Source organism: Thermobia domestica, chromosome 7, assembly GCF_964235325.1.
Source record: "Thermobia domestica chromosome 7, izTheDome1.hap1.1, whole genome shotgun sequence".
Taxonomy (NCBI): domain Eukaryota; kingdom Metazoa; phylum Arthropoda; class Insecta; order Zygentoma; family Lepismatidae; genus Thermobia; species Thermobia domestica.
The window spans coordinates 140,587,316-140,614,625 of record NC_137460.1 but is presented as its reverse complement, the minus strand read 5'-3'; the positions used below and the strand labels follow the sequence as shown (position 1 = coordinate 140,614,625).

Here is a 27,310-nt window from a genome sequence, read left to right as displayed (position 1 = left end):
CCATATTGGATCTGCAATCTTGAATTCAAGAATTTTGACCTCAGATTCGTAACCAACGACCCAAAATACCCTAGTAAACAGCTATTTGTGGCTACATTCAGGAGTTTCGTGTTTTTGATCCGCCATATTGATCCTCCATCTTGAATTCTAGAACTCTCACCTCAGATTCGTAATCAGTGATACGTGAAACCCATTATATCGTCGGTGAGACCAAAACTGTAGGTATTTCAACACATACGCGCAACTATAAACTACAGTAATATGGAACATCCGTAAGGTAATTTGCGGGGGAGGATATGTGGGGGGCAAAGGGCGGTGTCATGTGGGGTAGTTTGTTAGTCAAACATGTGGTTGTTTGGGGTCTTTGTTGAGTTGATTAAAACAACAAATTGTTTTACATGCTGAAATCAGTTCAATTCCCCCCAGCTACTTGGAGGCGGGTTTTGGGGGGAAGGAGTGGATTTCGGTCTTTGTGCCCATTGAGACTTTTGATCCACATGTTAAGAACTATCAACCAGCGAAGTTTCAACAACATTAGCCGAAAGCCACTTTCCATAAGAAAAGAGCGGGGTCCTTTTACTATTTTACTTAATTTTTGAGTTAAAATTCTTGGAACAGAAGAGACCAGGTCGTCAGCTTCCAAGTTTTATTATTTATGACTTACATGACTGAAATCTGCTACCCCTTAATTTAAAATCGGATCCCAATTCTCTTACGATGCAGGATTATCATGGATATCTAAAATTTAACTGGAAATCGAATTCGAAATTACGAAGGTAAACATGTTAGCCATTTGGCTCCCAACGTAATTCATAATCACTCTCATTGATGCTTACTAAATATATATGTAGAAAATATTCCAAAAAGAGATTTCTCAGAAAGATTATTGGCGAAGCAGTAGAAATGTCGACACACCGAACTAGTATATTTGCTAAGCTCAACAAGGGTTTTATTCTGTACTTGGTATAAGGTGCAAATTAGTTTATAATTCTTGTTTATATTGAAATTCTAGAGAGATTAAAGGGTAGGAAAAATGTACCATCCACGGAACTACAAAAAATATACAGAAGCTCAAGAATTAAGAGAGTTCTATGACATAAGTGCCAGATCTGATAATTGGGACCATTTTGTCTGTGTCACAGCCTTAGTCCCCTGAAACAAAAAAAAAGTTAGTTAATGTTGGGTTTAGCGTCCCACGCAAATGCCATGTAGGGTAAAGGAGACGTGGACAACTGATTATAGTGGAATCCGAACCACTTTTTTCGTTCAACACTACCCTCACCAGGAATCGAATCCGGGACCACGCGCACCAAAGGAAAACGTGACAGCCACTAGACCAAGTGGTGGTCGAAGAAAAAAATCATAACTTCGTTGGGTAAGTGATAAAGCAAAAACATTTTCTTCTTGTTAAATGTCAATAAATGTGATAAAGCAACATTTTCTTCTTGTCAAATGTGATAAAACAACATTATCAACATTGAATTTCTCAGAAAATTTCAGACGAGAACAAGTAGGAGCATAGGCAGGTCCTGGGTGTCCGAATCTTTGAAATCCTGGCTTCTCTGCAAATTTAGTCTAATTTTAGGGGTAATTTTACAAAGTCTAACATTCTTTAGCCTCAAATGGTATTTGGATCCCCCCCAGAACGACATAAATTATTGCATACGTGTCTGACAACAAGGTATCACAACATATGATTTGAATTCAAGAAACTAAGGAGTATGATACGTTTCTTGCCGATAACATGATCAAGCTTGCGGGTGAGGTCCGTGCAAGGTTGGCACTTCACATCAGCCTGCTCTCTACGAGTACTATCTTTTTGTTGAGGCCTTGGAGGTGTTGGATATTTGATGGGCTCCGAACTGCTGCTACCCGTATTGTAAAATTCACTGTTTGACTCTGCAGTCTTCTTTGCTTTCTTGGGTGATGGCGCTTCATACTCGCATATATCTAGAAGTGGCCTCCTTCCGCGATAGCCTTTGCCTCGTTCTTCAGATTCAGAATCTGCCAATAAGTTTGAAGAACTATACCCATCTTCATACCTTTTGCACATTTTCTCTGCTCTGTTTAGATCGTCTGCAATTTTAAAATTTTAATTAAAGTAGAACATGATGAAATGTTAATGTTGTTGTTCGAGGTCTCCATAAGTGCATTAAAACAAGTGTAATTCAATATGATTAAACATATACATCAACTATTTAGAGATTTTTTGTCTTACATTCCTAATCCTCTCTCAAATTAGAATCTTACACCAACATTAAGTGACACCCCTTTCCATAATTATTCTTTCTGAAGTTGAGAAAGCAAACATCTCTTTCTTTGAGTTTTCTTTTAAGCTAGTTAACATTCAAGAACTGAAGTGAATATAAAGCATCGCCAAAAATATATAGTATAAGCATAACAATACACGGCAAATTTGTGCATCTGGAAATGAAATGATAACTTCGCAGATGGGTGATTTTCACAGTTCTACAGAAATCGAATGTTAGTGTCTTCAAGAGGACCGTGAGTAACGAAAAGAAAATGTCAAAACCGGTGAGCATGTCGAAGTAGCACTTTGGTGCTTTCTTAGAAAAAAAAGAAGGACTTGTGATTTTTCCTTTTAAAAACAAACTGTTGCTATAGTAACGAAGTAATTTATGAGCTTTTATTTCAACTTTCATAAACTTTTATATGAATCGGCTATATTCTTATAGATCCAAATTAAGTCGATTGATTGATGTATTAATATTTATGAGGTTGTCAATGACGAGACTATTTGTTCCCGTCTGGATATGGTGATTAGCCTTTACATTAAAATAAATTGTAGCTCAAACATAAGTTCGACAAAATAAAAATAAAAGTATATATATTTAATTTAAAACGGAAGTCGCAAAGAAGCTTAAAAACTAACAAAATATATAACAAGAAAACAAAACAGTAACAGTAACTCGCAAAATATAAAATAAAAATTCAATAATTCTATCACATTCAACCTACTCAATGATTGAGTTTCCCTATGAAACCCACACTTATCTTCTAATAATTATCGCCAGAGTCACAGCCCGAGTGGGTGAGTTTTAAGGGGGGGGGGGTCGAAAAGAACGGGTGGGACAGAAGAAGAGTTCGGGAAATCAATATTGCTATAATTCTGAAAATTCTAATTTGTTACTCTAAAATTTTAATGATTGCGGGAACAAAGAATTTTCCGCAGTGTGGCCTCCTAGAACCCTTTACCTATGAGACTGGTTGTTACTGAGTTTGGGAACCTTCTGGAACTTCTCCGAATTTTTAGACAAATTTCGGAGCTGTTTATTCCTTACGTTCATGATTCCTGGTTCTTACAGCATTATCTTCAATTATAAACCAAACTTTCGAATAATTCCACAAGCTTGTCATGGATGCATAAAATTGGAAATATTCGAAGTCCATCTAAAAATGGACCATAGACACGTGGCAAAAAATGGGACACAGGTGACACGAGAGTTCTCTCCATAATTCGACATTCCCTATTACATTTCAAGTAGGCTGTAAGGTGAGAATAAGATGTTTTCTGAGAGGATAGTGTTATTTCTGGTCATTATTTACTTTTCAAAATTCCGTCTCTCTTCACACATTTTTTCTTCATACCTAATAACCGTATTTCAACGAAATGTGAGTTTGTTTAGCCTAGTGTATAAACTACTCTTGAGGTAATATTGTGTTTCTGAAGACCTTTGGGGAGAAATAGGATTTTTCATTCAGCCAAAAATTTGAAAATAAAAATCTTGCTTTACGTCCCCAGAGGTGAGCATTCTCACTCTTTTATACATCCTAATTACTCAGGTTTAATTGATTACTTATATAACATGTTAACCTATACCATTTTATTATTACCTACATTATTTTACCCATAAGGACACGAAGACAGAAAAATCACATAGGTTCTCCAACTGGGGCCCCTAGCACGCACTATCCACTTTAAAGACTTCCTGAAGTTTAACTTCTTTCGTCAACTTACTAGGACTACTGGACATTACAGGCACATAAACACAGAAAGATCGAGGACAGTCAAAACCACAAAGGCTCTTTCCATGGGAAATCGAACCCGGAACACCGTGCACCAAAGGCACATATGCTAGCCACAAGACCAGCGAAGACGGCTTCTGAGTCACAGTGCTACGTCATTCAATTACATGTTTCATTCTTAAGACAATGAAGTACGAGCCCCAGAACTAAGATATTTTGAAATTGCACAGGAACATTCCAAATAGAAGTTACAAAATTTAAAAAATGAAAAACTAGGTATTAAAAGCAGCTTACCAATATTTCTGTGTATAATGCGTATATTGGTGAAAAAACTCCAGGTTTCTTAGTCAGGACCCTCACACACTTTTATAAGTTTTCGAACTTTACTTTTTCTACTGCGAGGTAGCCACCAGCATGCAGTTTCATCAGAAGGAATCCAGCTGGCTGGGACAATTGATATTTCATTTCCTGTGTACATCTCGTAAAAATTCGGCTAAACACCACTTCTGCGTCATTGTAAACCCAAACCAACGGTTACACCCTTTAAAAGAAACAGAAGGTGAACATTGACCCTTTAAAGTAACAATTTGTATTTAGTAGCTCACTATAATATGGTATTACAAACGTAAATATGTAAACCAATTATTTACTTCCGTACATTTTTATACGGATATAACGTGAACCAGACATTCTGGTTTCGAGGCCTAAATATGCAATGGTATTTGGTTCAATTCATAGCTTTCTGTGACAAGGGCACAAAATCTGTAATGTGATGTATTCGTTCAAATAGACGGACGCCACAACAGTGACACGAACTCAGCAACATCGAGCACACTTAAAATCACAAGAGTTCTCCCACTGGGCATCAAACGGTATTTTAAAACAAGAAAACCCACGCACACAGTGTATCTACCACAAAGTTCACCTGGTGCGAGCTGGGATCGAACCAGGGACCCCCAGGTGAGTGCTCTACCACTTTTTAAAACAGTGATTTTTTCCCTTCTTATCTTTCCACTTATCAGGACTACTAGACACAACAGTGACACAAACACAGAAACATCGAAGAGAGTTAAAATTACAAGGGCCCTGCCATCAAGAATCGAACCCGGAACCACGTACATCATTATTTCAAAACGAGAAAAACGACGCACACCGTGTTTGTGTCCCACAAAAATCACTTGATGCGGGCTGGGATCGGACCAGGGTCCTCTAGGTGAGCACTCTACCTTAAAAATACTTCCTGACTTTTTCTTTCTTTCTTAACGCCCCACTTATCAGTACTACTGGAAACGACAGGGACACGACCATAGAAACATCGAGGACAATTAAAATCACAAGGACTCTCCCACCTTGAATTGAACCCGGAAACCTGTACACCAATATTTTAAAAAAGAGAAAACCCACGCACACAGTGTGTGCACAACAAAATTCACATGGCACGAGCTGGGATCGGGCTAGGGATCCCGACGTGAGCATTTTACGTTTTCTTTCTTATCTTTCCACTTATTAGGGCTGCTGGGCACGACAGTAACAGGAGCACAGAAACATTGAGGACATTTTTAAAGGATATAAGGGCTTCCCCCTGGACCCCATACACAATTATTTTAAACCGAGAAATCCCACTCTCACAACATTTGTTCACCACAAAGTTCACTTCGTGCGAGCTGGAATCGAAGCAGGGATCCCATGAATCAGATGTGAAATCTCTTGCACTGATCTAACGCGGCTCTCTTTTTTTAAAATCTTCCTGGCCTTTTTTACTTTCTTTTCTCAATTGTTTGGGACTACTAAACTCGACAGGGACACGAACAAAAAACATTGAGGGCAGTTAAAATCCCAAATTTTCTCCCACCGGGAACCGAACCCGGAACCCCGTGCACCAAAGGCACACGTGGTAGCCACTAAGCCAGCGGGGAGGGCTACTGAGCCGTCAAGGATATAGTATACGAGAGTGCCTCATCATTTAGCGAGGACTCACGAAGTGGCAGTCTTTTAAGGATTATTCATTGAAGATATAGGAACTTGAAAATGAGGTAACAAGGCGACTTTCATTTAATTACTGAGTAATATAAAATAAAATGTACGTCGGTTTGCGTTGCGTTTCGTTGTGTTTTATGGTATGCGAAGAATAATAATGTGCCCTTGTACGTAGTGTATTTGATTTGATTTGATGGGGGATTTGAAACACATATCGCATGTCACGTGCACGTGGATGCTTCTTACTACTTCTAAATGTAATAAAATCATTTTTATACGTAGTGCAACAGTAGGAAGTACCCACGCGCACAAATCATGAGGCACTGTTGTATACTATTACCGCCGTCAAAACTCGATGAGATACTTCCGGTATATGATGTTATTACATTGCCGAAACAGTTACACAAATGCTTTTGTAGGGGCAGATCCGGACCTCTTTATACTTTCTAACTCAACACACATTGGTACACTTTGTGAATAAACTACACTTTCTTCAGCAGAGAAACGATTGAGTTAATAAAGATTTGATTTTACACTACATCTGTACTCTTTCTTTTCTTATACGACTATAAACAATCTACTATTACTTTTTCTGAGTATACGTAGCAGTACTTAAAATTTATCATTTTTGTAGGATCTAGAACAGCACTTCAATACTTCTCCAGACATACTGACTTGTTGGAGCTATGCAAATATTTCTTGGTCAATAATAAATGGTTTGGGTCAACAATAACAAATTATATCTACACAGAATGAATATTTTGGTTATAGTTAAGGACCCGTACTTCCCATTTAGGGAAGGACGAGAAACGCCATACTTTCAGGAATTATTCATTGACTATCTAGGATGTTAAAAAGTAGGTAATAGACTGAGTTCTTGCCCTTGTACTTAGGGTGTTTAGGTAGTGCAACAATAAGATGTATCCTCGTGCACGGAAGATGAGAAGTAGCTGTTCTTAACTATTACCAATATTTTTAAAAATATAATGAACAACAATTTAAGAGTTAGAAGCAATTTAAGAAATTATTGTGCCTTGTACAATTGTTAGCTAAATCAATCACTTCACGTACACGTCGTTCTTTTGACCTTTCAGAAAGCTCTGAAAACATCTTTCTAGGCCTTCTGCGAGATTTATTCATTTTACATCGAGAAGCACTTCACATTAAGCGAAAATTGCACTTTACATTCAAAATGTACCGAAACTTTAACAACTCACACGCAATTCTACTCAACTATAGCTTACCTTATCGAAGCGCCAAAAAGATCATAAACTACCACTACTATTCGCACTGTTGCCAACTCGCCAGTGTGAAATGTCGCTAGTTTAGTATTCTAAAGTCGCTAGAAGTCGCTAAACGCCTCCTGCCAAGTCGCTAAAGAAAAAGTCGCTATATAATTTTACAAAGGAATTAAAATAACTTAAATATTTTCATGTACAATGGAAGACTCGAGTATTTATTCTTTAAAAAAAATACTATATTGACAAAACTACTGCACTATGCGCTTTGAAAAATACAAAATTCACAAATATAGCATTAAAAGTTTGCAAATACTTAAAAATTTGGATCACTTTTCCCCATTCCATCTTATAGAGTATGATTATCTTTTTGGGGGGGTTGGGGAATTCATGTTGCTTTCGTATTGGAACACTTCACCGAACTCACCCCATGAAATTTCTGTATAATTTATATTAAGAACAACCGCAGTTAAATTAATATATAAATCACACGCACTACACTAAACCAGAAAAGCACAATGTTCTCCAGCTTCACTGTCACTGTACGCACTGTGCAATGCAAGAGATTACCACCTATTTCGCAACTAGTTAGATACAGGAAATTCCCGGATTTCCGAAACGCAGTGAAGAAGGGCATAATCCTCATAGCAGCGATGAATCCAACGAAGTAAGTCGCTCATAGCAGTAGTGCAACCGAGTGTGTAAAAGTAATTATTAGTATTACAAACTGCAAAATTTTGGAAACTTTAATATAAATATAGAACAAAATATTTGAATTCCTAAATGTCGCTAAATTTGTCGCTAGGCGCTAAATAAAAATTTTTGTCGTTAGACACTTCCAAAAATCGTTAGTTCTAGCGACAAAGTCGCAGAATTGGCAACACTGACTATTCGGAACTGCAAACAGTAGTGCCAGATCGATTTTTCTTTTTCCGCTGAAACAGAGCTAAAAATTAGCTGCAATCCGCAAAAATGAATTGTTGTTACTAATATACAAAGAAACAATAAATATTCCAAACAGTATTTGAAAAGTAAGAATAACTAATTATTACTCACCAATACTGTTGAAGTTACAGCCAAAATGATTTAGCTTATTCATCATCCCTTAATATAACGTCCTCTTTGTCAGTATATGAAAGGATTGAGTTTGATTCTGTATAATTGCAGGACCTGGCAACTACGCCTCCTTTAGAACCATTGAGAAAAGTTATTAATCGTTTCAAATCATCTGGAAAATCCATATCTTAAGTCAAAAGTATTATTGATTATTGAATTACTTTGAAACATACTTTAAGGGAAAACGAAATTGTTTCCAACACTCTTATATTCTCCGAAAGTAGCACTTAACTTATGTAATAACATTTCAGCACCTACATCGAACATCGGCTGTACTAATCGGAAAATATTTGACCCGTTTGCTTAATGTTTTGTAACAAAACTTCGTAATACCTTGGGTCTCATTCTGTATCAGTCTTCGCAACTTATACATTAAGAACTTTTGGTAGCGAGACTGTCAAAAATTTGGGGATGATAATCTCCAAAATGAAAAATTTGCGTCATGTCATTATATCTAAAAGTTCGTACGTGATATCGAATATTGGAAGCTAAAATAAAAATTTTGCGTTGTATTTACGGAAGCCGACATGGAATTAGGACATTTATCGCCTTTTCGAAGCTTTTCATTCTCTCTGAACTCATTGAATTACTTAAATACTTAATTGAGTTCAGAGTATGAAGTCAATAAAACCCGTTTCATTATGTCGTGGACCTCATTTCGTATAGTTGTGTTTTGTCGACGCGACGCAAAATTTGCGTTTAGTTTACGATTTTCTGGATTGAATTAAAATTGTCTTTTTCATTGTTTGCCTTGCGTTGCCATTCGAGAACTTCGAAACGACGAAATAGAATGAAATCCCGTTTCAAGTAACGCTTTTTGGATCCGGATCACTGGATCCGAATGTTAGTTTCCTATTAAGTATAAATAAATTGCATTGCCTTCCTCTAGTTTCTACTTGCAAATTACCAAGACCGATAAACAGTTGCAAATGCGATTTATCCCAATATAGGTTTATTCGTCCAAAATTATCTACTGTAAAATATTCTCTGGTTCACATGAAATATATAGGAAGGAATATGGATGTGATTGCGAACGGTAACTTAACTCCTTTCACTGGATCAATAAATTTACATAATCCGTTTTACAAGATATCGTGATCTAAATTATAAAGTATTAGCTCTTTGCCGCATGCCCAAAGATATGCCTCATCTTATTCAATTTCTTAAGGAACTGTGAAGAAAAGTGCATGCAACCAATATCACTAAAATTGAAGCATCAGTACTTAGTAGACGACAAACGAATGCCACTCAGTGGTAGTAGTATATCAAGTAGTAAATTTTCAATGCAAGAGAAACTTAAGTGGTTTTTCAAATTCCTATTTTACATATTTCCGTCAACATGTCCTTTATTGGAGCCAAATTTAAGGATGTCCAGAACTGGTGCTTTTACCTTAGTATTTTGAAATGATTACACATTACTAACTCTAACCTTCTGTTACGTTGTGTTTAGGTACAGCGGCGGTAAGAACTAATATATTCCGTATCCCTCCTTCATTGCCAAGAGTCATTTAATCGAAAAATGAACATTTTTGACGACAACTCGTTGTACCAATTTCCGAATGCGAATTACATGAAATTGGTCTTTTAACCATTATGTGAAATTTTATACTTGAAATTTTGTATCTTACGTTTTTGAGAGAGCAGAGTGGTGCCCTATTCGCAAGAGTATCAGGACTTTGGAAGATTATATGAAAACGCTAGGACATGTCTTGTTTCATATTATAGCCCTCTTTCTGTCCATTTAATAACTAACGTGTGTAATACTAAATATGATTTCCCTGTAACAAAGTACGTAAGGTTTAAAGGGAGAAAAATAAAATAGTTGATCTGATCTTACTAAAAATTCATCTTACGTTTATGTTTCTGATTTGCAGCAGATAAAACTTAAACAATGAGCTTACACATTCTAATTTGCGACTCCGAACCGAGAGTTTTTTTTTTTTTTCAAATTAAACATTGCCATCAAATTGGTTTCCGGAGGACAAGATGAAATTTCCTGAGAATTGATATCTTTATCAACCGTATTGTGACATATTGTAAAAATTGATATCCAAACTCGTAAGTCTGAAACAATTGAAAGTAAAGAAACTTATATTTACGTTGAAGCGGCACCCACATAACACAAATCTTACCGCATCCAACGGTCGAGCTAAATATAATAACTATTTTTGTACATTCAATTATGGCATAGCATTAAATATTGTAACAAAATAAAACATATATATTTACTAGACATTATCTTTCAAACGTTCCATAACCCATTGCTGGTACATTATTGTTTGTTTAAATATTTCCTACTGAATGTATAATAAATGCTTTTTGGATTTTTTTATTATGAAAGAGAAGTAAATATTGTAATGCAATACAATATATATATTTTTTCTAGACATTATCTTTCAAATATTCAATGAATCGCTAACAGAATATTCACACAACATTTCTCTTAAAAATATTTGCTGCTAAATATGTAATAAACATTTTTTGTTTATTCAGTTACTGCATTCCACCAAATATTATAATGTAATATGACATAAATACTTGCTAAACCTTGTCTATCAAATATTCAATTAATCACTAACATGAAATATTCATACAATAGTTTTCGCATAAGTATTTTATGTTAAATATATTATAAATATTTATTGCATATTGAATTTTGGCTTAGCAATATATATTGCAATGTAATGTAACAAAAATATTTACTGGATATTTTCTTTCATTTATTCAATGATTCACTAACTCCAAATACTCATACAACATTTTTCGTGTAAATATTTCCTACTAAATACATAACAAAAATTTACTATATTATATTTTGGCATAGCAGTCTAATACTGCTACGTAATATTAAATAAATATTTGGTAAACATTGGTTTTCAAATATTTGCTGAATCATAAACACGAAATATTCGTACAACATTTTTGGTGGAAATATTTGTTACTAAACATATAATAAATACTTCTAGTATATTCTGTTTTGGCATAGCAGTAAATATTGCTATGTAGTATTACATAAATACTTGCTGAACATTGTCTATCAAGCATTCAATGAATCACAAACATGAAATATTCATACAACAGTTTTCGTATAAATATTTACTGTTAAATATATGATAAATATTTATTGCATATTCCATTTTGGCTTAGCAATATATATTGTAATGTAATGCAACAAAAATATTTACTGAACATTTTCTTTCATTTATTCCATGAATTACTAACACGAATTATTCGCACAATATTTTTCATGTAAATATTTTCTACTAAACATTTAAGAAATACTTTTAGTATATTCCATTTTGGCATAGCAGTAAGTATTGTTATGTAATATTACACAAATATTTAGTAAACACTGGTTTTCAAATATTTGTTGAATCGTAGACACAAATTATTCATACAACATTTTTCGTGTAAATATTTCCTACTAAATATTTTAGTACATTCCATTTTGGTATAGCAGTAAGTATTGTTATGTAACATTACATAAATATTTTCTAAACATTGTTTTTTTTAAATATTTGCTCAATCATAAACACGAAATATTCAGACATCATTTTTGGTGGAAATATTTGTTACTAAACATACAGTAAATATTTGTAGTATATTTCACTTTTGCACAGCAGTAAATGTTATTATATAATATTAAATAAATAATTAGTAAACATTGGTTTTCAAAAAAATATTTGTTGAATCATAATCACGAAATATTCATACAACAATTTTCGTGTAAATATTTCCTATCAAATATATAATAAATATTTTTAGCATATTTCATTTTTGCATAGCAGTAAATATTGTTATGTAACATTACTTAAATATTTAGTAAACATCGGTTTTCAAATATTTGCTAAATCATAAACACGAAATATTCGTAAAACATTTTTGGTGGAAATACTTGTTACTAAACATATAATAAATATTTTTAGTATATTCCATTTTGGCATAGCAGAAAACATTGTTATATAATATTACATTAATATTTAGCAAACACTGGTTTTCAAATATTTGTTGAATCTTAAACACAAATTAATCATACAACATTTTTCGTGTAAATATTTCCTACTAAATTATAAATAAATATTTTTTGTACATTCCATTTTGGCATAACAATAAATATTGTTATATAATATTACACGAATATTTAGTAAACATTGGTTTTAAAATATTTGCTGAATCACAAAAACGAAATATTCGTATAATATTTTTGGTGGAAATATTTGATACGAAACATATAATAAATATTGATTAAACAATTTTCTTCAAATATTCATGCAATAACAAAAAACAAACATTTATAAAATGTTTGTAATGAAATATTTCTTGTTACATATTCATTACATATTTTTAAACATTGTTTTTTGAAAATAAATATTGTTTCAATATTGAGTATAAATTCAATATTCAAAAAATATTTTTTCAACTTTCAATGCTGTTAGGGTACGTCATAATCGGCTAGTTGGAAATGACTGATTGAAAGATTCGCTTTAAGTATGATTCTTTCTAGCTAAATTTGAAATGAAAATTAAAAAATCTGTGTGCCAATTTGAGGAAAAGCTGTAAGAATTCTGGGAAGAAAATAGGCAATAAAAAGATAAAGATGATTGAATTAAAGGGGACGAACAGCTGTAGAAGTCCGATGGACGAAGTAGACCGGATAACTACTTTTAGGTACTTAGGCGGTTCTCTTAGTAAGATCTGGAAAATGGGCAGCAAATAAAGCAAAGAAAAGAAATTTTTTAACCCTCGAAAACTCGCAGTGTGGTCTTTTCGACCGCACCTATAAATATTCTTTTATTCTGTTTAGTGCCTTTGGGCAAATTTCCCCTCACCCCCTCTAATTCTTCCCCAGACTGTATTGTTGCAACACACCACAGCTCTTGGCGTTAGTTGGTGCCCAGTGCTTTGTGTGCTCTGTCAACTGGACCTTTAGGCTTAGTGCGGTCATTTCTTCCGCGCGCGAGTGCTTACGTATTTGGCTTTTTTATCTTAACATTTTTCTTTCAAATTTGTTTATTCATATTTTTTTGAGATATACTGTAAATATAACACATACGATTAATTTAGTATTTTAGTGAGTGTTCTAGTGATGATTTGAAGGAAATATGGATTCGAAAGAACAAGAAAAAATTGAAAAATTGCTTCTGAGTGTAGAGAAAGAGGAACCTGCCAATCAGGTAAAACGCCGTGAACATGGACGTGCTAGAGGTTTTTTATTTGACTGTAGTGATGATGATAATGGAATAGTAAGTGATGGTGAACTATCAGGGAGTAAAGATATACTCGAGGAAAGCGATCATGATATTGAAACAGAGGGATCTGGTGAGTCAGAAAATGAACAAAGTGATATACTTGACGTTATCGAACAACAAAGTGTAAATATGGAACAAGAGCCGCCATTTATAATAGGTAAAAACAAAACTACAAAGTGGTTTGTGCATCCTATTTCTAACAGGAGTCGTATAATGAAACGTAATGTAGTAAAACCAACACACGTACCAGGGGCTATAGGAGATGCTAAGAATGTTCCGAACCCCTTGGATGCTTGGCAATTGTTTATTCCGGACAGTAACGTTACTCTAGAAGAAATTGTCACAAACACTAATTTGTGGATTGAGAAACAGCAGGTAAATTATAATCGTCCACGTGATGCTTTAGAAACTAACATTACTGAACTAAAAGCAGTAATTGGACTGTTATTTTAGCCAGGGACACTAAAAGGAAGACATTTGAATCTAAAGACCTTTGGAGCAAAGATGGAACAGGAGTTAAGGCTTTTCGTTTGACCATGTCTAGAACGAGGTTCGAATTTCTTTTGCTAGCACTCAGATCTGACAACATAAATACAAGAGCTATTAGAATAAAGTTTGATACATTCACACATTTTAGAAAGATTTTTGAAGAGTTTGTGTCGAGATGTATCTGGCATTATTCTGTGAGTGAATACGTAACAATCGATGAGATGGTTGAAGGCTTTCGAGGGCGATGCCCTTTCAGAAAATATATTGCTAATACGCCAGAAAAATACGGAATTAAAGTATTCTCTATGGCAGATGCTCGAACATTTTACACGTATAAGATGGAAGTATACGCAGGGAAACAACCTGAAGGGCCGTATCAAGTAGATAACAGTGGACAAAGTATTGTTGAACGTTTGATTCAGCCTATTTCAGGATCTTGCAGAAACGTGACAACTAATAACTGGTACACTTCCGTGCCACTATCAGAATCTCTCCTGAAAAATCATGAACTAACTCATGTAGGTACGACGGAAAAAATAAACGTGAAATTCGTCCTGTTTTTGTACAGACAAAGAGCAGACCATAGTGTACCAGTTTGTTTGCTTTCCGCGACGAACATACAATTCTTTCTTATGTACCTAAAAAAATAGAAACGTTGTGTTATTTTCATCGATGAACGATGATGATGGTATTGATCCAGCATCAGGTGAGGCCAATAAGCCAGAGATGCTTTCGTTTTACAATCTGACAAAAGGAGGGGTCGATGTTGTGGGTAAAATGAAGGCTGAATATTCTGTTTCTAGGATTAGCAATCGCTGCCTTTGACCCTATTTTATATGCTATTGAACATATCAGGAATAAATGCCAATACTACAATGAGGGACAGACGAAACGCAATAGGCGAAATGAATCGTCGGCAATTCTTGAAAACACTTTCCAACATACTCCGCAGGGATTTTATGATTCATCAGTTGTCAAATGAATGCTTTCCACGTGACATCAAACTGCGCCTGCGGTCCATTTTAGGGTTTCAAGAAAGTAGGGAACCTCAGATGCCTGAAGCTGTAGGTGATACTGGACACTGCTCTTTTTGCGACGGAACGAAAAATCGTAAAACAAAACAAAATGTGCTTCATGTTTACGTTATATCTGCAAAGAACATACAACACCAACATGTGTTCAGTGTATTTCTAAGAATAACGAAATGAGCTTAGATGAGGACAGTGAGGATGGTGACTAAAGATATTACTAGGAATAAGGAAATGAGCTTACATTCGGACTGTTACGGCAGTGAGTAAAGAAGATATAAAAGGAACATATTAGTATTATGAGGATATTCATACTTTGTTTTATTCTTATTATTTTATATATTTAAGATTACATGGTTTGGAAACTCATTTACAATGGCCTTACTTTTTATTGATTTTCTTTAACCAATTTCCATTTAAAAGATACTTTGTACTGAAACACATTTTGCGAGAAGAATGTTTTATTTAACTATTAAAAAGTATATAATTCATTTAAAATCATGTAATTCATTCCTTAATGCCAAATTTTACAGCGCTGTCGTTTCGGCCACGTGCGAGTTCTCGCGTGACGGTCTGTGCGCGAGTGCTGAAGGGTTGAAAAGAAGAAGAAATAGAATGTATTTTGTCACTTGTTGAACAAAAAAATGCCAAAAAAGTCTCACCACATGTTTCATTTCGAGTATTACGGGAACAGTCTTTTGAACAGTAGATAAAAAAACGCTTTTAAGTGTTCGAAACATAGGTCAAGTAGTTGGAGCTTTAATGTCTCCTTTCAGCAGCAAGACTATATCAGATGAACCTAGAGTGATGGAAGTGGAATCCGAACCACTACTCTTGATTGCATTTGAGGGAAACACCTCCACTAGCTATTAACTCGGAACCACGTGCATAGAAAATATGCGTCTTATCCATTTGGCTATGAAGGGGCATAATAAAAAATGAAATAACGAGGGTTGTTAACAAGAGCTAGGCAGAGACGTCTCATACTGGAGATTTTGAAAAGAAGAAGAAAACACTTACGTTAGAACATTAATTAGATAAATTAAACTTTTGTGTTTAATGGTCTATTTATTTTAACTGACATTTGAGACCAACGAATGTGACAGTCAAATGTTGTTACAATTTACAGTTTCATTCAATTTCATAATTTTAACTGCTGTCTTAATTATTTCTGTTTCTGTTCCCTTCATTTTTTGTCATAAAATATTTCCGGTTTTACTTAATTTAAATCTTTACGCTCTTTTCGATGTGTTATCATGTACTTTTATTTCTGCTGTTTCTCTTAATAACCTTTATCTTTTGCAGAACTTGAATGGTACATGTTATTTTTGTGATTGTATATATATATATATAGCCTTTGGCTAGGTGGAGGCTCCGTCCCCATACCCCCGACTCTGCTCGGTCTACGGCCTCGCATTTCTTATCATTCGGCCTTTGCATGAACAGTGAGTTTCGAATTTCGTGAAATTGCTCTTCATATTTACTAAATCTGCCCATCCAGGGCCTTCGCCCCCACACACTGTCTTAACTCGGCCTACGGCCTCGCATCCCTTGAACCCACAATTCTATCGTTTCTTTTCCAACTATCTAAAGGATAAGATTTCTATCCCTAGAAAACGCCAATTTAACCAGTATGGGAATTTCTTCATCCCCCTTTAAACACCTTAAATTTTTTAAAAAATATTCCCTTTTGGCAATTTTCCTGTCAGTTAGTCCTGAAAGGCTACAATCATGCCAAATGTCATCATTCTAATCCTGCCAAAAGTGCCTAAACATTTTGGGGGGTAGAAGACGCCCCATATAAAAAACATGGGAAAGATTTTTCAGTTCCCCATAAAACCTCTCTACGATTGGAAATTTTTATTTTCGATGATTGACTTAGGTAACCTAACGAAAACGTACAACCTTACCGAACTTCAAGTTTTTATTCCAATTCCAAGTACCTAAAACATGAAATTATAGGTCCAAAAAAAGGCACATTTAAATAACGTGGAGAAATTCTTCATCCCCTCTTTAGACCTCCTAAAAGTTAAAAATATTCATTTTTGGCAATTTTCCTGTGGGTTTGTTGAAAAGCTACAATTACGTCAAATTTAATGATTTTAGCCCTATAGGAAGTGCTCAATAATTTGGGGGTGTAAAAGTTTTTCCATATAAATAACATGGGAAAGACTTTTTAGCTCCTCATAAAACCACTCTAAAGCTGGATTTTTTTTTATTTTTACTGATTTACTTAGATAGTAATAACGAAAACGTACAAGCATAACGAATTTCAAGTTTTTATTCCAATTCTAAGTACCTAAAACATGAGATTATATGTCCAAAAAATGCCCCTTTAAATAACGTGGGGAAATTTTTCATCCCCTCTTTAGACCCCCTAAAAATTAAAAATATTCACTTTTGGCAATTTTCCTGTCGGTTAATTCCGGAAAGCTACAATCATACCAAATTTAATCATTGTAGCCCTACAGGAAGTGCTCATATTTCAGCTCATGTAGTTTTATATATAGTTAGGATATATGTATATACCGAGCGAGTCAAAAGACCCTTACCATAGGTCAACTCGGTAACTATTGAAGATATGAAAAAATTATAAGAGAGCATTTTGATAGCACAGTGTGGGTTGTCAATCTAAAATGGAGGAATTTTCGTAATCGGACCAACCGTTTAAGCTCGACAATAGTATGGCACCCAATAAGAAAGAAAAATGCAACGTTGCCACATCATTGGAAGCAAAGATGGAATGAAATAATTTGGAGCGTGAAATACCGTGGGCCAAGGAGAATAGAAAGGAGAACAAATTAAAGAACAAAGGAGCAGATCTATTTGCAGTGCCCACGACAATGACGTCAGCATCACAAGAGGGAGGGGTAGGAAAGAGGAGGTATACTAGGAAGACAAACAAATGAAAATAAGTCGTATCGTTTTTCAACAGGTTTACTGTAAGAGGTAAGCGAGCGGAAGCGAATATCCCAACTGAAATCGCTTGTTTGTATGGTCGGGTTACCTTGATTTATTGATTAACGTATGTGTGGATGGAAAGAGCTAAGGGAATGTTCGGACCGCAAACGCCGAGGACGCAGCGGCCCTGGTAGTTAAGACGAGGAGCTCTGGGCAGTTAGAGACGGTAGCATCGCGGCATTCACCTGGTGGGCCTGCGGAAAACCATGGAAAACAGAAGTAAGGATGAGTGGATCGTGTCATTCCTTGTATCCATGTAATTGTCTATCACTAGTGTTTGTTTATGTATTATTGTTGTCTATACTATTATTGTTATTATTATTATTATTATTATTATTATTAGTAGTAGTAGTAGTAGTAGTAGTAGTAGTAGTAGTAGTAGTAGTAAATGTATGATTATGTAAATTGTGATTCGTGTCTAGCCATTAGTTTATGCGTTGCTGCTATTGACTACCCACTAAGCTCTGTAAAAGCAGTGTATTGGTGTTGTTTAGTCAAAAAGAATCAACGGCTCAGCAAATCCAATAAACTGGTGGTCTGTGATGCACTTGAGCATGGTTGGCAAGGTTGCAACCTGCACGTACACAGATCATTTGTCTGAGTGAATTTGATCGTTATCAACAGAGTGCAGTGGTGGAATTAGTACATGCCAATCGGAGCTACCTGTGCCACGCGGATATTTGTTCGTGGGGTGTCTAATGCGACCGCTCTGGATGAATTGAGAGTAGTTCTGTGCTATTGCTTTCAACTGTGACACGTGTGCTTTGATGACGTGGAATATATTCAATCCAAGAGAAAGATGAAATGGTGCTCCTTCATTCAGCTGGAATGAGTCAACTGGAAAGAGCAGCAGACTATCACAGGCGCCACCAAAATCAGGTAGCACCGTCCCACCAACTCATATCGATACTCATGGCGCGCTTTAAAGCTGCAGGTAGCGTGACGGACAGGCTCCGCAGTGGACGACCACGAACTGCAACATCCCGCGACATGAATATAGATGTGTTTGCAAAGGTGGCAGTTAGTCCTGAAAGACCAGCACGGAGGATTGCAGAAGAGGCATCAATATCTCAGAAGTCGGTCTTCAGTATTTTATCACGTGAGCGGTATCATACTTAACATATATATTTGGTACAAGCATTACATGGGGATGATGCGGGCAGACGAACAGTGTTCAGTGAGTGGTTTCACCGGACATGAACACAAGATCATATGCTACAGGCTAACATTCTATTCAGTGATGAGGCTATTTTCCACCTCAACTACACAGTCAACAAACCCAACGTTCTGTATTGGTCTCGTTAGTTGTTGAAGCGCACAATCAAGCCGATCCGTAAGTGAATGTGTGGTGTGGAATATACGGCAACGTCATATTAAGGATGGTGCTTTTGCCCGATATGTTAACACCTGGCCAGTATGTATATCATCTGCACATCACATTACAGCCATATGTGGATGAAATGCCTTTGGTATCGCGGCGTGCTTTTTTTTTCAACACGATGGAGCACCGCCACATTATGGCTGCAGAGTGCGACAATGGCTCAACGAGGTGCTTCCTGGCCAATAGATTGGTCGAAGGGGTGTCATGGAATGGCCACTCAGATCACCTGACCTCACACCATTAGACTTTTACTTGTGGGGATATCTAAAGCCGTTGTGTGTCGGAATAGGTTCAGAAACGTGGAATAGCTCCAGAAGGATATTCGGAATTTGTGTAGAGCAATAACACCCCAAACACTGTGGCGTGTGCATGGTAGTATTTAAGTGGTAGTACAGTAATTAAGTTACACTATATATCGGGTTTTGCAAAATAAGTGTTACAACTCTTGGGACGTGACTCCTGCCACTGAGACAAGAAAGAAAGTTATCTTAAACTTTCGGCTATCGGACATAGTTTCGGATCTACAAGGTGCCGAAAGACTCGTTAGTTGTTGAAGCGCACAATCAAGCCGATCCGTAAGTGAATGTGTGGTGTGGAATGTCTTTCGGACTCCAATAGTTCGGAAACTATCCAACGTAAAGAGAGCGGGTAAAAATTCACTGAAGAAGTCATACCTGCTGTATTGAATTTTGCATGTTTCATAATCCTACCATGCACGCGCAAGGGACTCCCCAAAGGAACGTAGGGAGTACCGGATAATCTGCCAAATGAAAATTGGTCTAAATGGATATGAATTGATAGAGTTTCTACCATGTAACAATAATTCGTTTGTATCTGGAACAAATACAAAATGGCGGAGCCCTTCATGCCCGTTGTGTGTGGTTGCATAATCGCCAGGTACTGATGCTGGTCAACAGTGATGTTCTGAGTATTAAGTGTAGCGAATTTGTACTCAAATGCTCTAGAAAGACATATGGAGTGTCGGTAGAGAACAACAGACGAAGCAAGGTGATTCCCATGTGTGGAAACACGTAACGAAAAATGCCCAGAAATGCACTCCTACTAACTAACGTGAGTTCAAAGCGTCGGAAATGTAAGGAATAGCATCAAGAACATGAAAGCCTATGCCAATATTCCCTCAAACCGATGCAATGTGGTGTGCATGGTTGTATAATAATAAGGATGCAACAACTGAGGCCAAGTTGAAATTGTGCAAGGGGACTCACAAAGAAACGGGTAAACTATGTGATCAGCACAATAATGTGTTTATATCAGTAATTTGCATATCAAATTTTTGCTTTAAAATATGAATATTTAATCACTTAATTAGTTCGATTTTAATGTTTATTTAATTGAATTTACAAAGTAGCAGGAAAAGCAGAGTTAATGAGGGTATATTTTGTATATAAATATTGTTTAGCATATTATTAATTATGTGTGACATCAGGACATCATAGGCTTCAGGGAACGACGAGGTATATTAATTGAAAGCTAAAATATAGAAGGACATGGGAGTTGAAGGAGTTGGAAAACGCTATAATTTGCTTTTCGTTGAGACAGCGAAGCACAGAGAAAAAACTATGAGAAAGCAAGCATCGATGCTATGCCTTTGTGCGAGCGATGCTTGGGTGTTTACAGTTACACATTGTAGCTATCTCGTTTTGGGAATAGGAACATAGAAGATTCAAAATCCTACATAGGAAGAGATAGGCATACGCTTATAGTGTTTTATATCTGAGGAAGTCACTCTGAGCGATTGGAGACATCAAGTCGGAAGGGACAATGTCTCTCCAACGCAGGAAAAACTAGCGTGTCCGTAACAAATTGGAGATACAATAGAATGCGATTTCTGCAAACTCCTCCCACAAATAACGCCCTACATAGAGTTGGCTTTGCGTCACCCTAACGAACTTCGGCTTGGCCGTCGAGCCATGAAAATTCGAAATTTGAAGCAGTCACCCTGGCCGTCGATGTAGTTTCACCAAAACTCACGACAGATGTCACTGTTGTCCAATGTTTTTAGCTTCTGCTACCATAGCTTGTTTCTGCTAGTAGAGTATATTTAGTTATGTATATATATAAACTTTCTGGATGATTTCGAATTATTTACTAATTTTAGATTGTTGACATGTTTTGAATAAAGAGTTGGCTTGTAGTAATATAGGTCTGGAGACTGGTTGATGGTTTTGAGAGGTGGCATGTGTGCAGAGCACATACAAAAGTTCTTTTTTTAACCTTCGCTTACAGTACTGGGAGCAGAAAGGACGCTCGCCAGCATATCAATCCTTTTTGCTCAGGTCTCACATCATGACAGCTTTTGAGAGGCTGTTTACAGTTTATTTCATGTGTATAGTTTGTATAGGTTAACTTAAATACATTGACAAACATTTTAAAAGTCAAGAAACTTTTGAGAAAAATAGCGTTCATCACGAAACCTCCAAACGTCATTTTGGTAAGAGTTAGGGTTGCCTGTCACTAGGTGGCAGCACAAGTCAGGACCAAGGTCGGAGCGCAAGTGAACGCGTAAATATAGTAATTTTTTGTGTTTGTGTTAAGTTTTCACACAGAACGCATTTAAGTGTGATAAAATGTTAATAATCATTTTAAAGCATAATTAACGATCTCTTTGATGAACATAGTGAATTAATACACTTTGCATAGCGTGAGCAATAATATTACAAAACTCCTGTGAAAGTGCATAAACATTTGAAAAGTAGGTCACATGCAGCGTGCATGAGAGGGTGAGAACTTCCCAACCCCTATTTTTGGAAGTTTTCAGAAGTGGTTCCATCCAGCGCGAGTCTCTCAGAGACAATGAACTTCTGTTTCTGATAAAAACAAGGAAGTGGAGAGACTCTAGGTCAGTTACTTCGTAGTTTGAGTCGTGCTCACATCAGTCGTGGAAGAGTTCGACACGCTAAAATATCAATAGGCAGAAGCCTATTAAACGGTCGTATGTTCCTCGAACATATATAAGTTCAATCACCGAACAGTGCCTTTTACCATGGTGATTTCTGTGCTTTAGCTCAGCATGAGCTTATAATAATCATTTTATTTTGGGAAATAGTGCAGCGTGTGATTTGTTCACAAAACTCAGTGCTACATTAAACCAAATAGCCCGCAGTGAACCAGTACTTTGTTTATATAGATATCGATAATGAAAATTCAGTGTCGCCAAATAGCCGTCAGTATCTTCTAAAATCTTTCTGCGAGTACAAAGACTGAGCTCTTAAAGCTTTGTACAAACAGTGAGAATGAAGAACGGCGTTGTAATATATTGTACATATTAATTAGAATGCATATAAGATAATCTCAGTGCTACGTGTAATATATATATATATATATATATATATATATATATATATATATATATATATATATATATATATATATATATATATATATAGTAATATTGTTCTTATGTACTTGCGACGAGCGAGACTTTTTAGTGCTAGCTAGTTTAATAGCACGACGCTCGTAACACCACATGACACTGATTTGGTTCAACAGACAGGGTGTTAGCGACCGTCCCCTGTAGATGATGAGAGAGGATATCTACGAGAGATCCAGACAGAAATAACATGTCAGCTGCTATGTTCCAGAGCTCCAGCAAGTGAGATCATCCGTGGAGAATTTGCAGAGTCCCAGCGCCTGCTTAGGAGTCTTCGAGTTCAGAAGAGGTTGAAGAACCATCCTCGGAAGACACCAGGACACAGCAAGAGTGAAGACGGGCGTGAAACTATAATATTTACGTGCACGAACAGTGAACTCAAGCCAGATCTGTGCTTAAGTAATATATCAGTGGTTGAAAATTAGAAATATAAAATATTTTTTTTATATATTTTTATCTCACGCTTGCGTGTGTTCAATGCGATGTACCGTCATAGTGCGAAATTAAGAAATTCAATTAAAAATGATTGACGCAGTAAACCTGGAGAGTTTCCATTCTATCATCCCATCGTAGCTGAAAGGTATGTGTTGGAAATTATATATCATATGTTTCTTTTCAGGCCAGATGCCCTGATTCAGTGAGTCCCATGAATCTGCTGGGCATAGTTACATGTTTGTGTGAGTAATTTTCAACTCAGGTCGAGCGTTAAAACCACGCAGACTCTGACACTAAGAGTTCTCATATTCAAATTAACTTTTCTAAATGTTTAAATTATATATAATTAGCTCTACCGACTGAATTTCAATGCTTTTGCATTAAGCTTGTGAGTGTGGAAGGGTCCATCTCATTAACTTCATTTGATAACCTGTGTGTGATGTTTCCTCCAACATTAGCATTTCATTAGAATATTAATATTTCATTTGCACATCACATACGTTTCGTTCCCCCCATTCACAACTAAATGAATGTCACTAGTGAGACAGCATGATCGATATTGAAATGTGGCCAATGTGTGTGTTGAAAAGTGTAGACCAACCTGAGTGTAGAAATGCCTCGGAGATATGACCACCCGAAAATTTTATGAAAAATGCAAAAACAGTCATACTCAAGAACAAAATGTCGGATCGAAATCGAGCAAAAGGAAATGCCCATTACTATTGGTCGTACATTCCATTAGTGTACAGTCGGCTGTAGTGCAGTGTCGGTGCAAGGGTCACTTCCAAATAAACTGAATTATTTTATTCGAGTATTTTATCAAACGTTGAATGAGGAAAATGAACAAGAATCAAGTACAAGTTTCAACAATCAAAAGTAAAAGTAAATCGTTCAAGTTAGAACACTTAGAATTCGAAAGAAAGTGAGATACACATGTGTGATTGATTTATTTTGTCTCAGCACAGAATACACTCTCGGAAGAAGAATTTAAATGAAAAGAAGTTCTTAGCGTATGAGAGTTATATCTTCTGGATTAACGGTAACGCATGATAAATGAACGGCTTCCTGTCCAAGTTACAAATGTGAAAATGGAAAAATATAACTTTGATCCAGATTAGGTTTATCATGACTGTGCATAAGGCAGTCAGGCAGCAAAGATCATGTATGATGAATGAAAGTACAAGGGATTCTTCACATGACAAGAGTGATACTCACAAATTATGTTAGTAGGATTTGGGCGAATTTAAGCTACATTAAAAGATTTCCTCCTCGCAATACGTAATTCAGTGGAAGATAATTCCGAGCACAGAAGCAATGAAACTCGACGAAACACACGCTGTTACACATGTTGAACAAGGATACAAGAAATCTAATTTCAAACTACCGATTTATTCTGTTTCGTACAAAGTAGGATAACTGTGAAAGAGTCATAGGTAGCTTACATAGTATTTGTGCAATTCATTATGTGTACATGAGACATGAGACAGCTGTGAAGAATAGCAGTTCACAGTTTGATATTGTCGACCGTTGACCGCATTGCAAAGATGATATCCGCGAAGCAAATTTTTCCGCGTGCGGTCGAATACATTTGAAATTTCGGAGATGATTGCCGCAGCTATATTAACTCGAGCAACAAGTTTCCCAGGCTGTCGTGGCTGGTGTTGCATACAAGCAGCGTTTCATACCACCGAAAAAGAAATCAAGGGGCGTGAGATGATATAAGATGAATGAGGTGGTCATAAAATAGGTACTTCTCTCCCAATTCAACGATCTGGGAGGATTTCATTTAGGTAGATCTGCATATTCCTGTCAAAATGTGCAGGTGCACTGTATTGCTGAGACCAGATCTACTATCTTATGTTCAAAGGCACATGTTCTGACAATTTTGGGAGAACATTATATAAAATAAAGATGCGTACTCTCACACAGGCAGGCCGGTAATAAATAAGGTCGTACCACAAAATTATCCACCATATCGCGCCGCACGCTCACACTAAACCTCTGCTGCTGATTGTTCACTAGAGTTGCATGTGAATTTTTACGCCCTACACATGGCTACTGCTAGTTTCAGGACGGTCTCTGATCATTCCAAGTATGATGTCTTCAAATTCAAGTCCACACAGTGCTATCTTCTCCGATTTCACGTAGGGGAAATTCTAAGACACCCTATCTCTCGAATGCGAATATGGAGGCGTGGATAAAATACAAGGAAAGTTATTACGAAAGTTCCGTAGTGTGCGACCAAAGCATCATGAACCTTCGTGAACCCATTATGAAATATGTACGTTGAGTTGATTTTGAGTTTAACGTCTCTGTCACCAGCGAGGCTATATGACATGGAACCTACTGATTAACGTGGAATCCGAACCACATGAGCTCCCGCCAGGAATGAAACCCGGGTCTCCTACGCCAAAGGCGCGTACGCTAAATGCTTAGCCACGAAGGAGTTCAGCTATGTACATGGTGCTACGTGTACGCAAAAGTGAACATACTTTTTCCTCTGCGTTGTAACGACCCTTTCCCCCTAGTCACGCCCCACGAATCCAAATCGAGAGTCTCTACTAGAAGAAAAAAAAAATTCAACAATCGATTTAAACTCGAGTAGCAAACCCGAAAGAAGAGTCTTGACCGAACAGACACATAAACCCAAAGCAGCTTTATCAGACTAGACGGATTGAAATTCCTTGTGAATATGTTAATGGCAAACACAAATAAATAGGATATGCAAATAATCATAAATAATTGAACAACCAGAATTCAAATTTTCAATAACAAAATTTTATTTCAAAGCGTTGGTTGTGCATATATACTAATACGTTAGATTAATATAAATGCACAAAGCAGCAATGACAACAACAATAATAATAAAAAAAATGTATATAGATAAATATTTCGCGTAGTAATACGTAAGAGATCCAATTCAAAATTTATAATAATTTAATTCAAAAATATTAACTGTTAATGTAATCGTAATATCTAACAATAATCTCAATATTTCAATTTGAATCCAAATTCGCTAGTGTATAAAATAAAGTCTGAAGGTAGTTTACCAAATATTAATAAAATTTTTAATAATAATAATATAAATCTGAAGTTAGTCAGTCTCGACAATCAACTTTCAATTCAAATATACTATTCAAAGAATTTTTATCGTAATCAGTAAGCAAAATTCAATATTTACTAGTAAATATTTGTTTCATTAACTTTTGTCACCGACTGTACAAAACTAAGAATGAAGCTCAATAATTCAATGATTCTTCAATCAATTCGGCTAAGAAAGTAATATCACAAATATTCTTTTAAAATTCTTTAGAATTAAATACCTATTCGAATTATAACACTCTATACTAAAGTTGTACCTAGTCCTATTTTATTGACTGTACCAACTTTAAAATAATTTTTGATAATAACGTAATATATGTTAATTCCACAATTTCTAATCTTAAATATGCAAAAAATATCGCACAATGAACCTTCAGTATTCAATACTTAACAAAACCCAAATTCTTTACTCTTAACGGCTCGATATAGAATCTCAATGGAAATCATTCATCAAGAATGAATGCAACAAGAACGTATTAACGATTCAAGATTACGCTGTAAGGTTATAAACATATCCACAAGGAAATAATCTCGATCCTCTTAATATTCTTTGGAATTATTCGGATCTATACTCCCGGATTATCATTCCACTAATTTCAAAATTACAATCTGGGGAGGATTTAACTAGATTAAGAAACAGATCCCTACAGTGGCAATTTAATACAAATGATAATAGCGTCCTAACCAAAGCGGGAACGACCTTAACCACAATCAATCTGGACTTGTTCACAAAGTGACCCATATACTACTTAAATCAAAAATTCACTCACCCAATTTTTTCCGTCTTCTTATTACCTTGTCTTGTGGTGTTACAGTAATGGGATTGGCTTCGTTGTCTGACTGAGATGTAACTCGAAGCGAATAAATATATTGGTCAAACGGCACTTTTGTCTAGAACCCTTTTTTCACTCTCGCCAAATTCAAACTAAACTTAGTTTCAGCGTGCAAACAGTTAC

At 36.0% G+C, this 27,310-nt stretch overlaps 1 protein-coding gene across 1 annotated transcript; it reads right to left on the bottom strand.

The window, feature by feature from the left end:
• Positions 1–1,360: 1,360 nt before the first annotated feature.
• On the bottom strand, positions 1,361–7,193 carry LOC145690418 (uncharacterized). The gene is made up of 3 exons (XM_081765274.1): positions 7,036–7,193; positions 4,282–4,528; positions 1,361–2,076 (listed from the first exon to the last, which is right to left on the bottom strand). Exon 3 carries the CDS (start codon positions 2,051–2,053, stop codon positions 1,685–1,687), a length of 369 nt encoding a protein of 122 aa, XP_081621400.1. The 5' UTR covers positions 2,054–2,076; positions 4,282–4,528; positions 7,036–7,193; the 3' UTR covers positions 1,361–1,684.
• Positions 7,194–27,310: the final 20,117 nt, after the last annotated feature.

What these genes read in the sequence shown, in the direction of transcription:
- LOC145690418 (XM_081765274.1), bottom strand. Translation starts at nt 2,053, where the DNA reads ATGTGCAAAAGGTATGAAGATGGGTATAGTTCTTCAAACTTATTGGCA.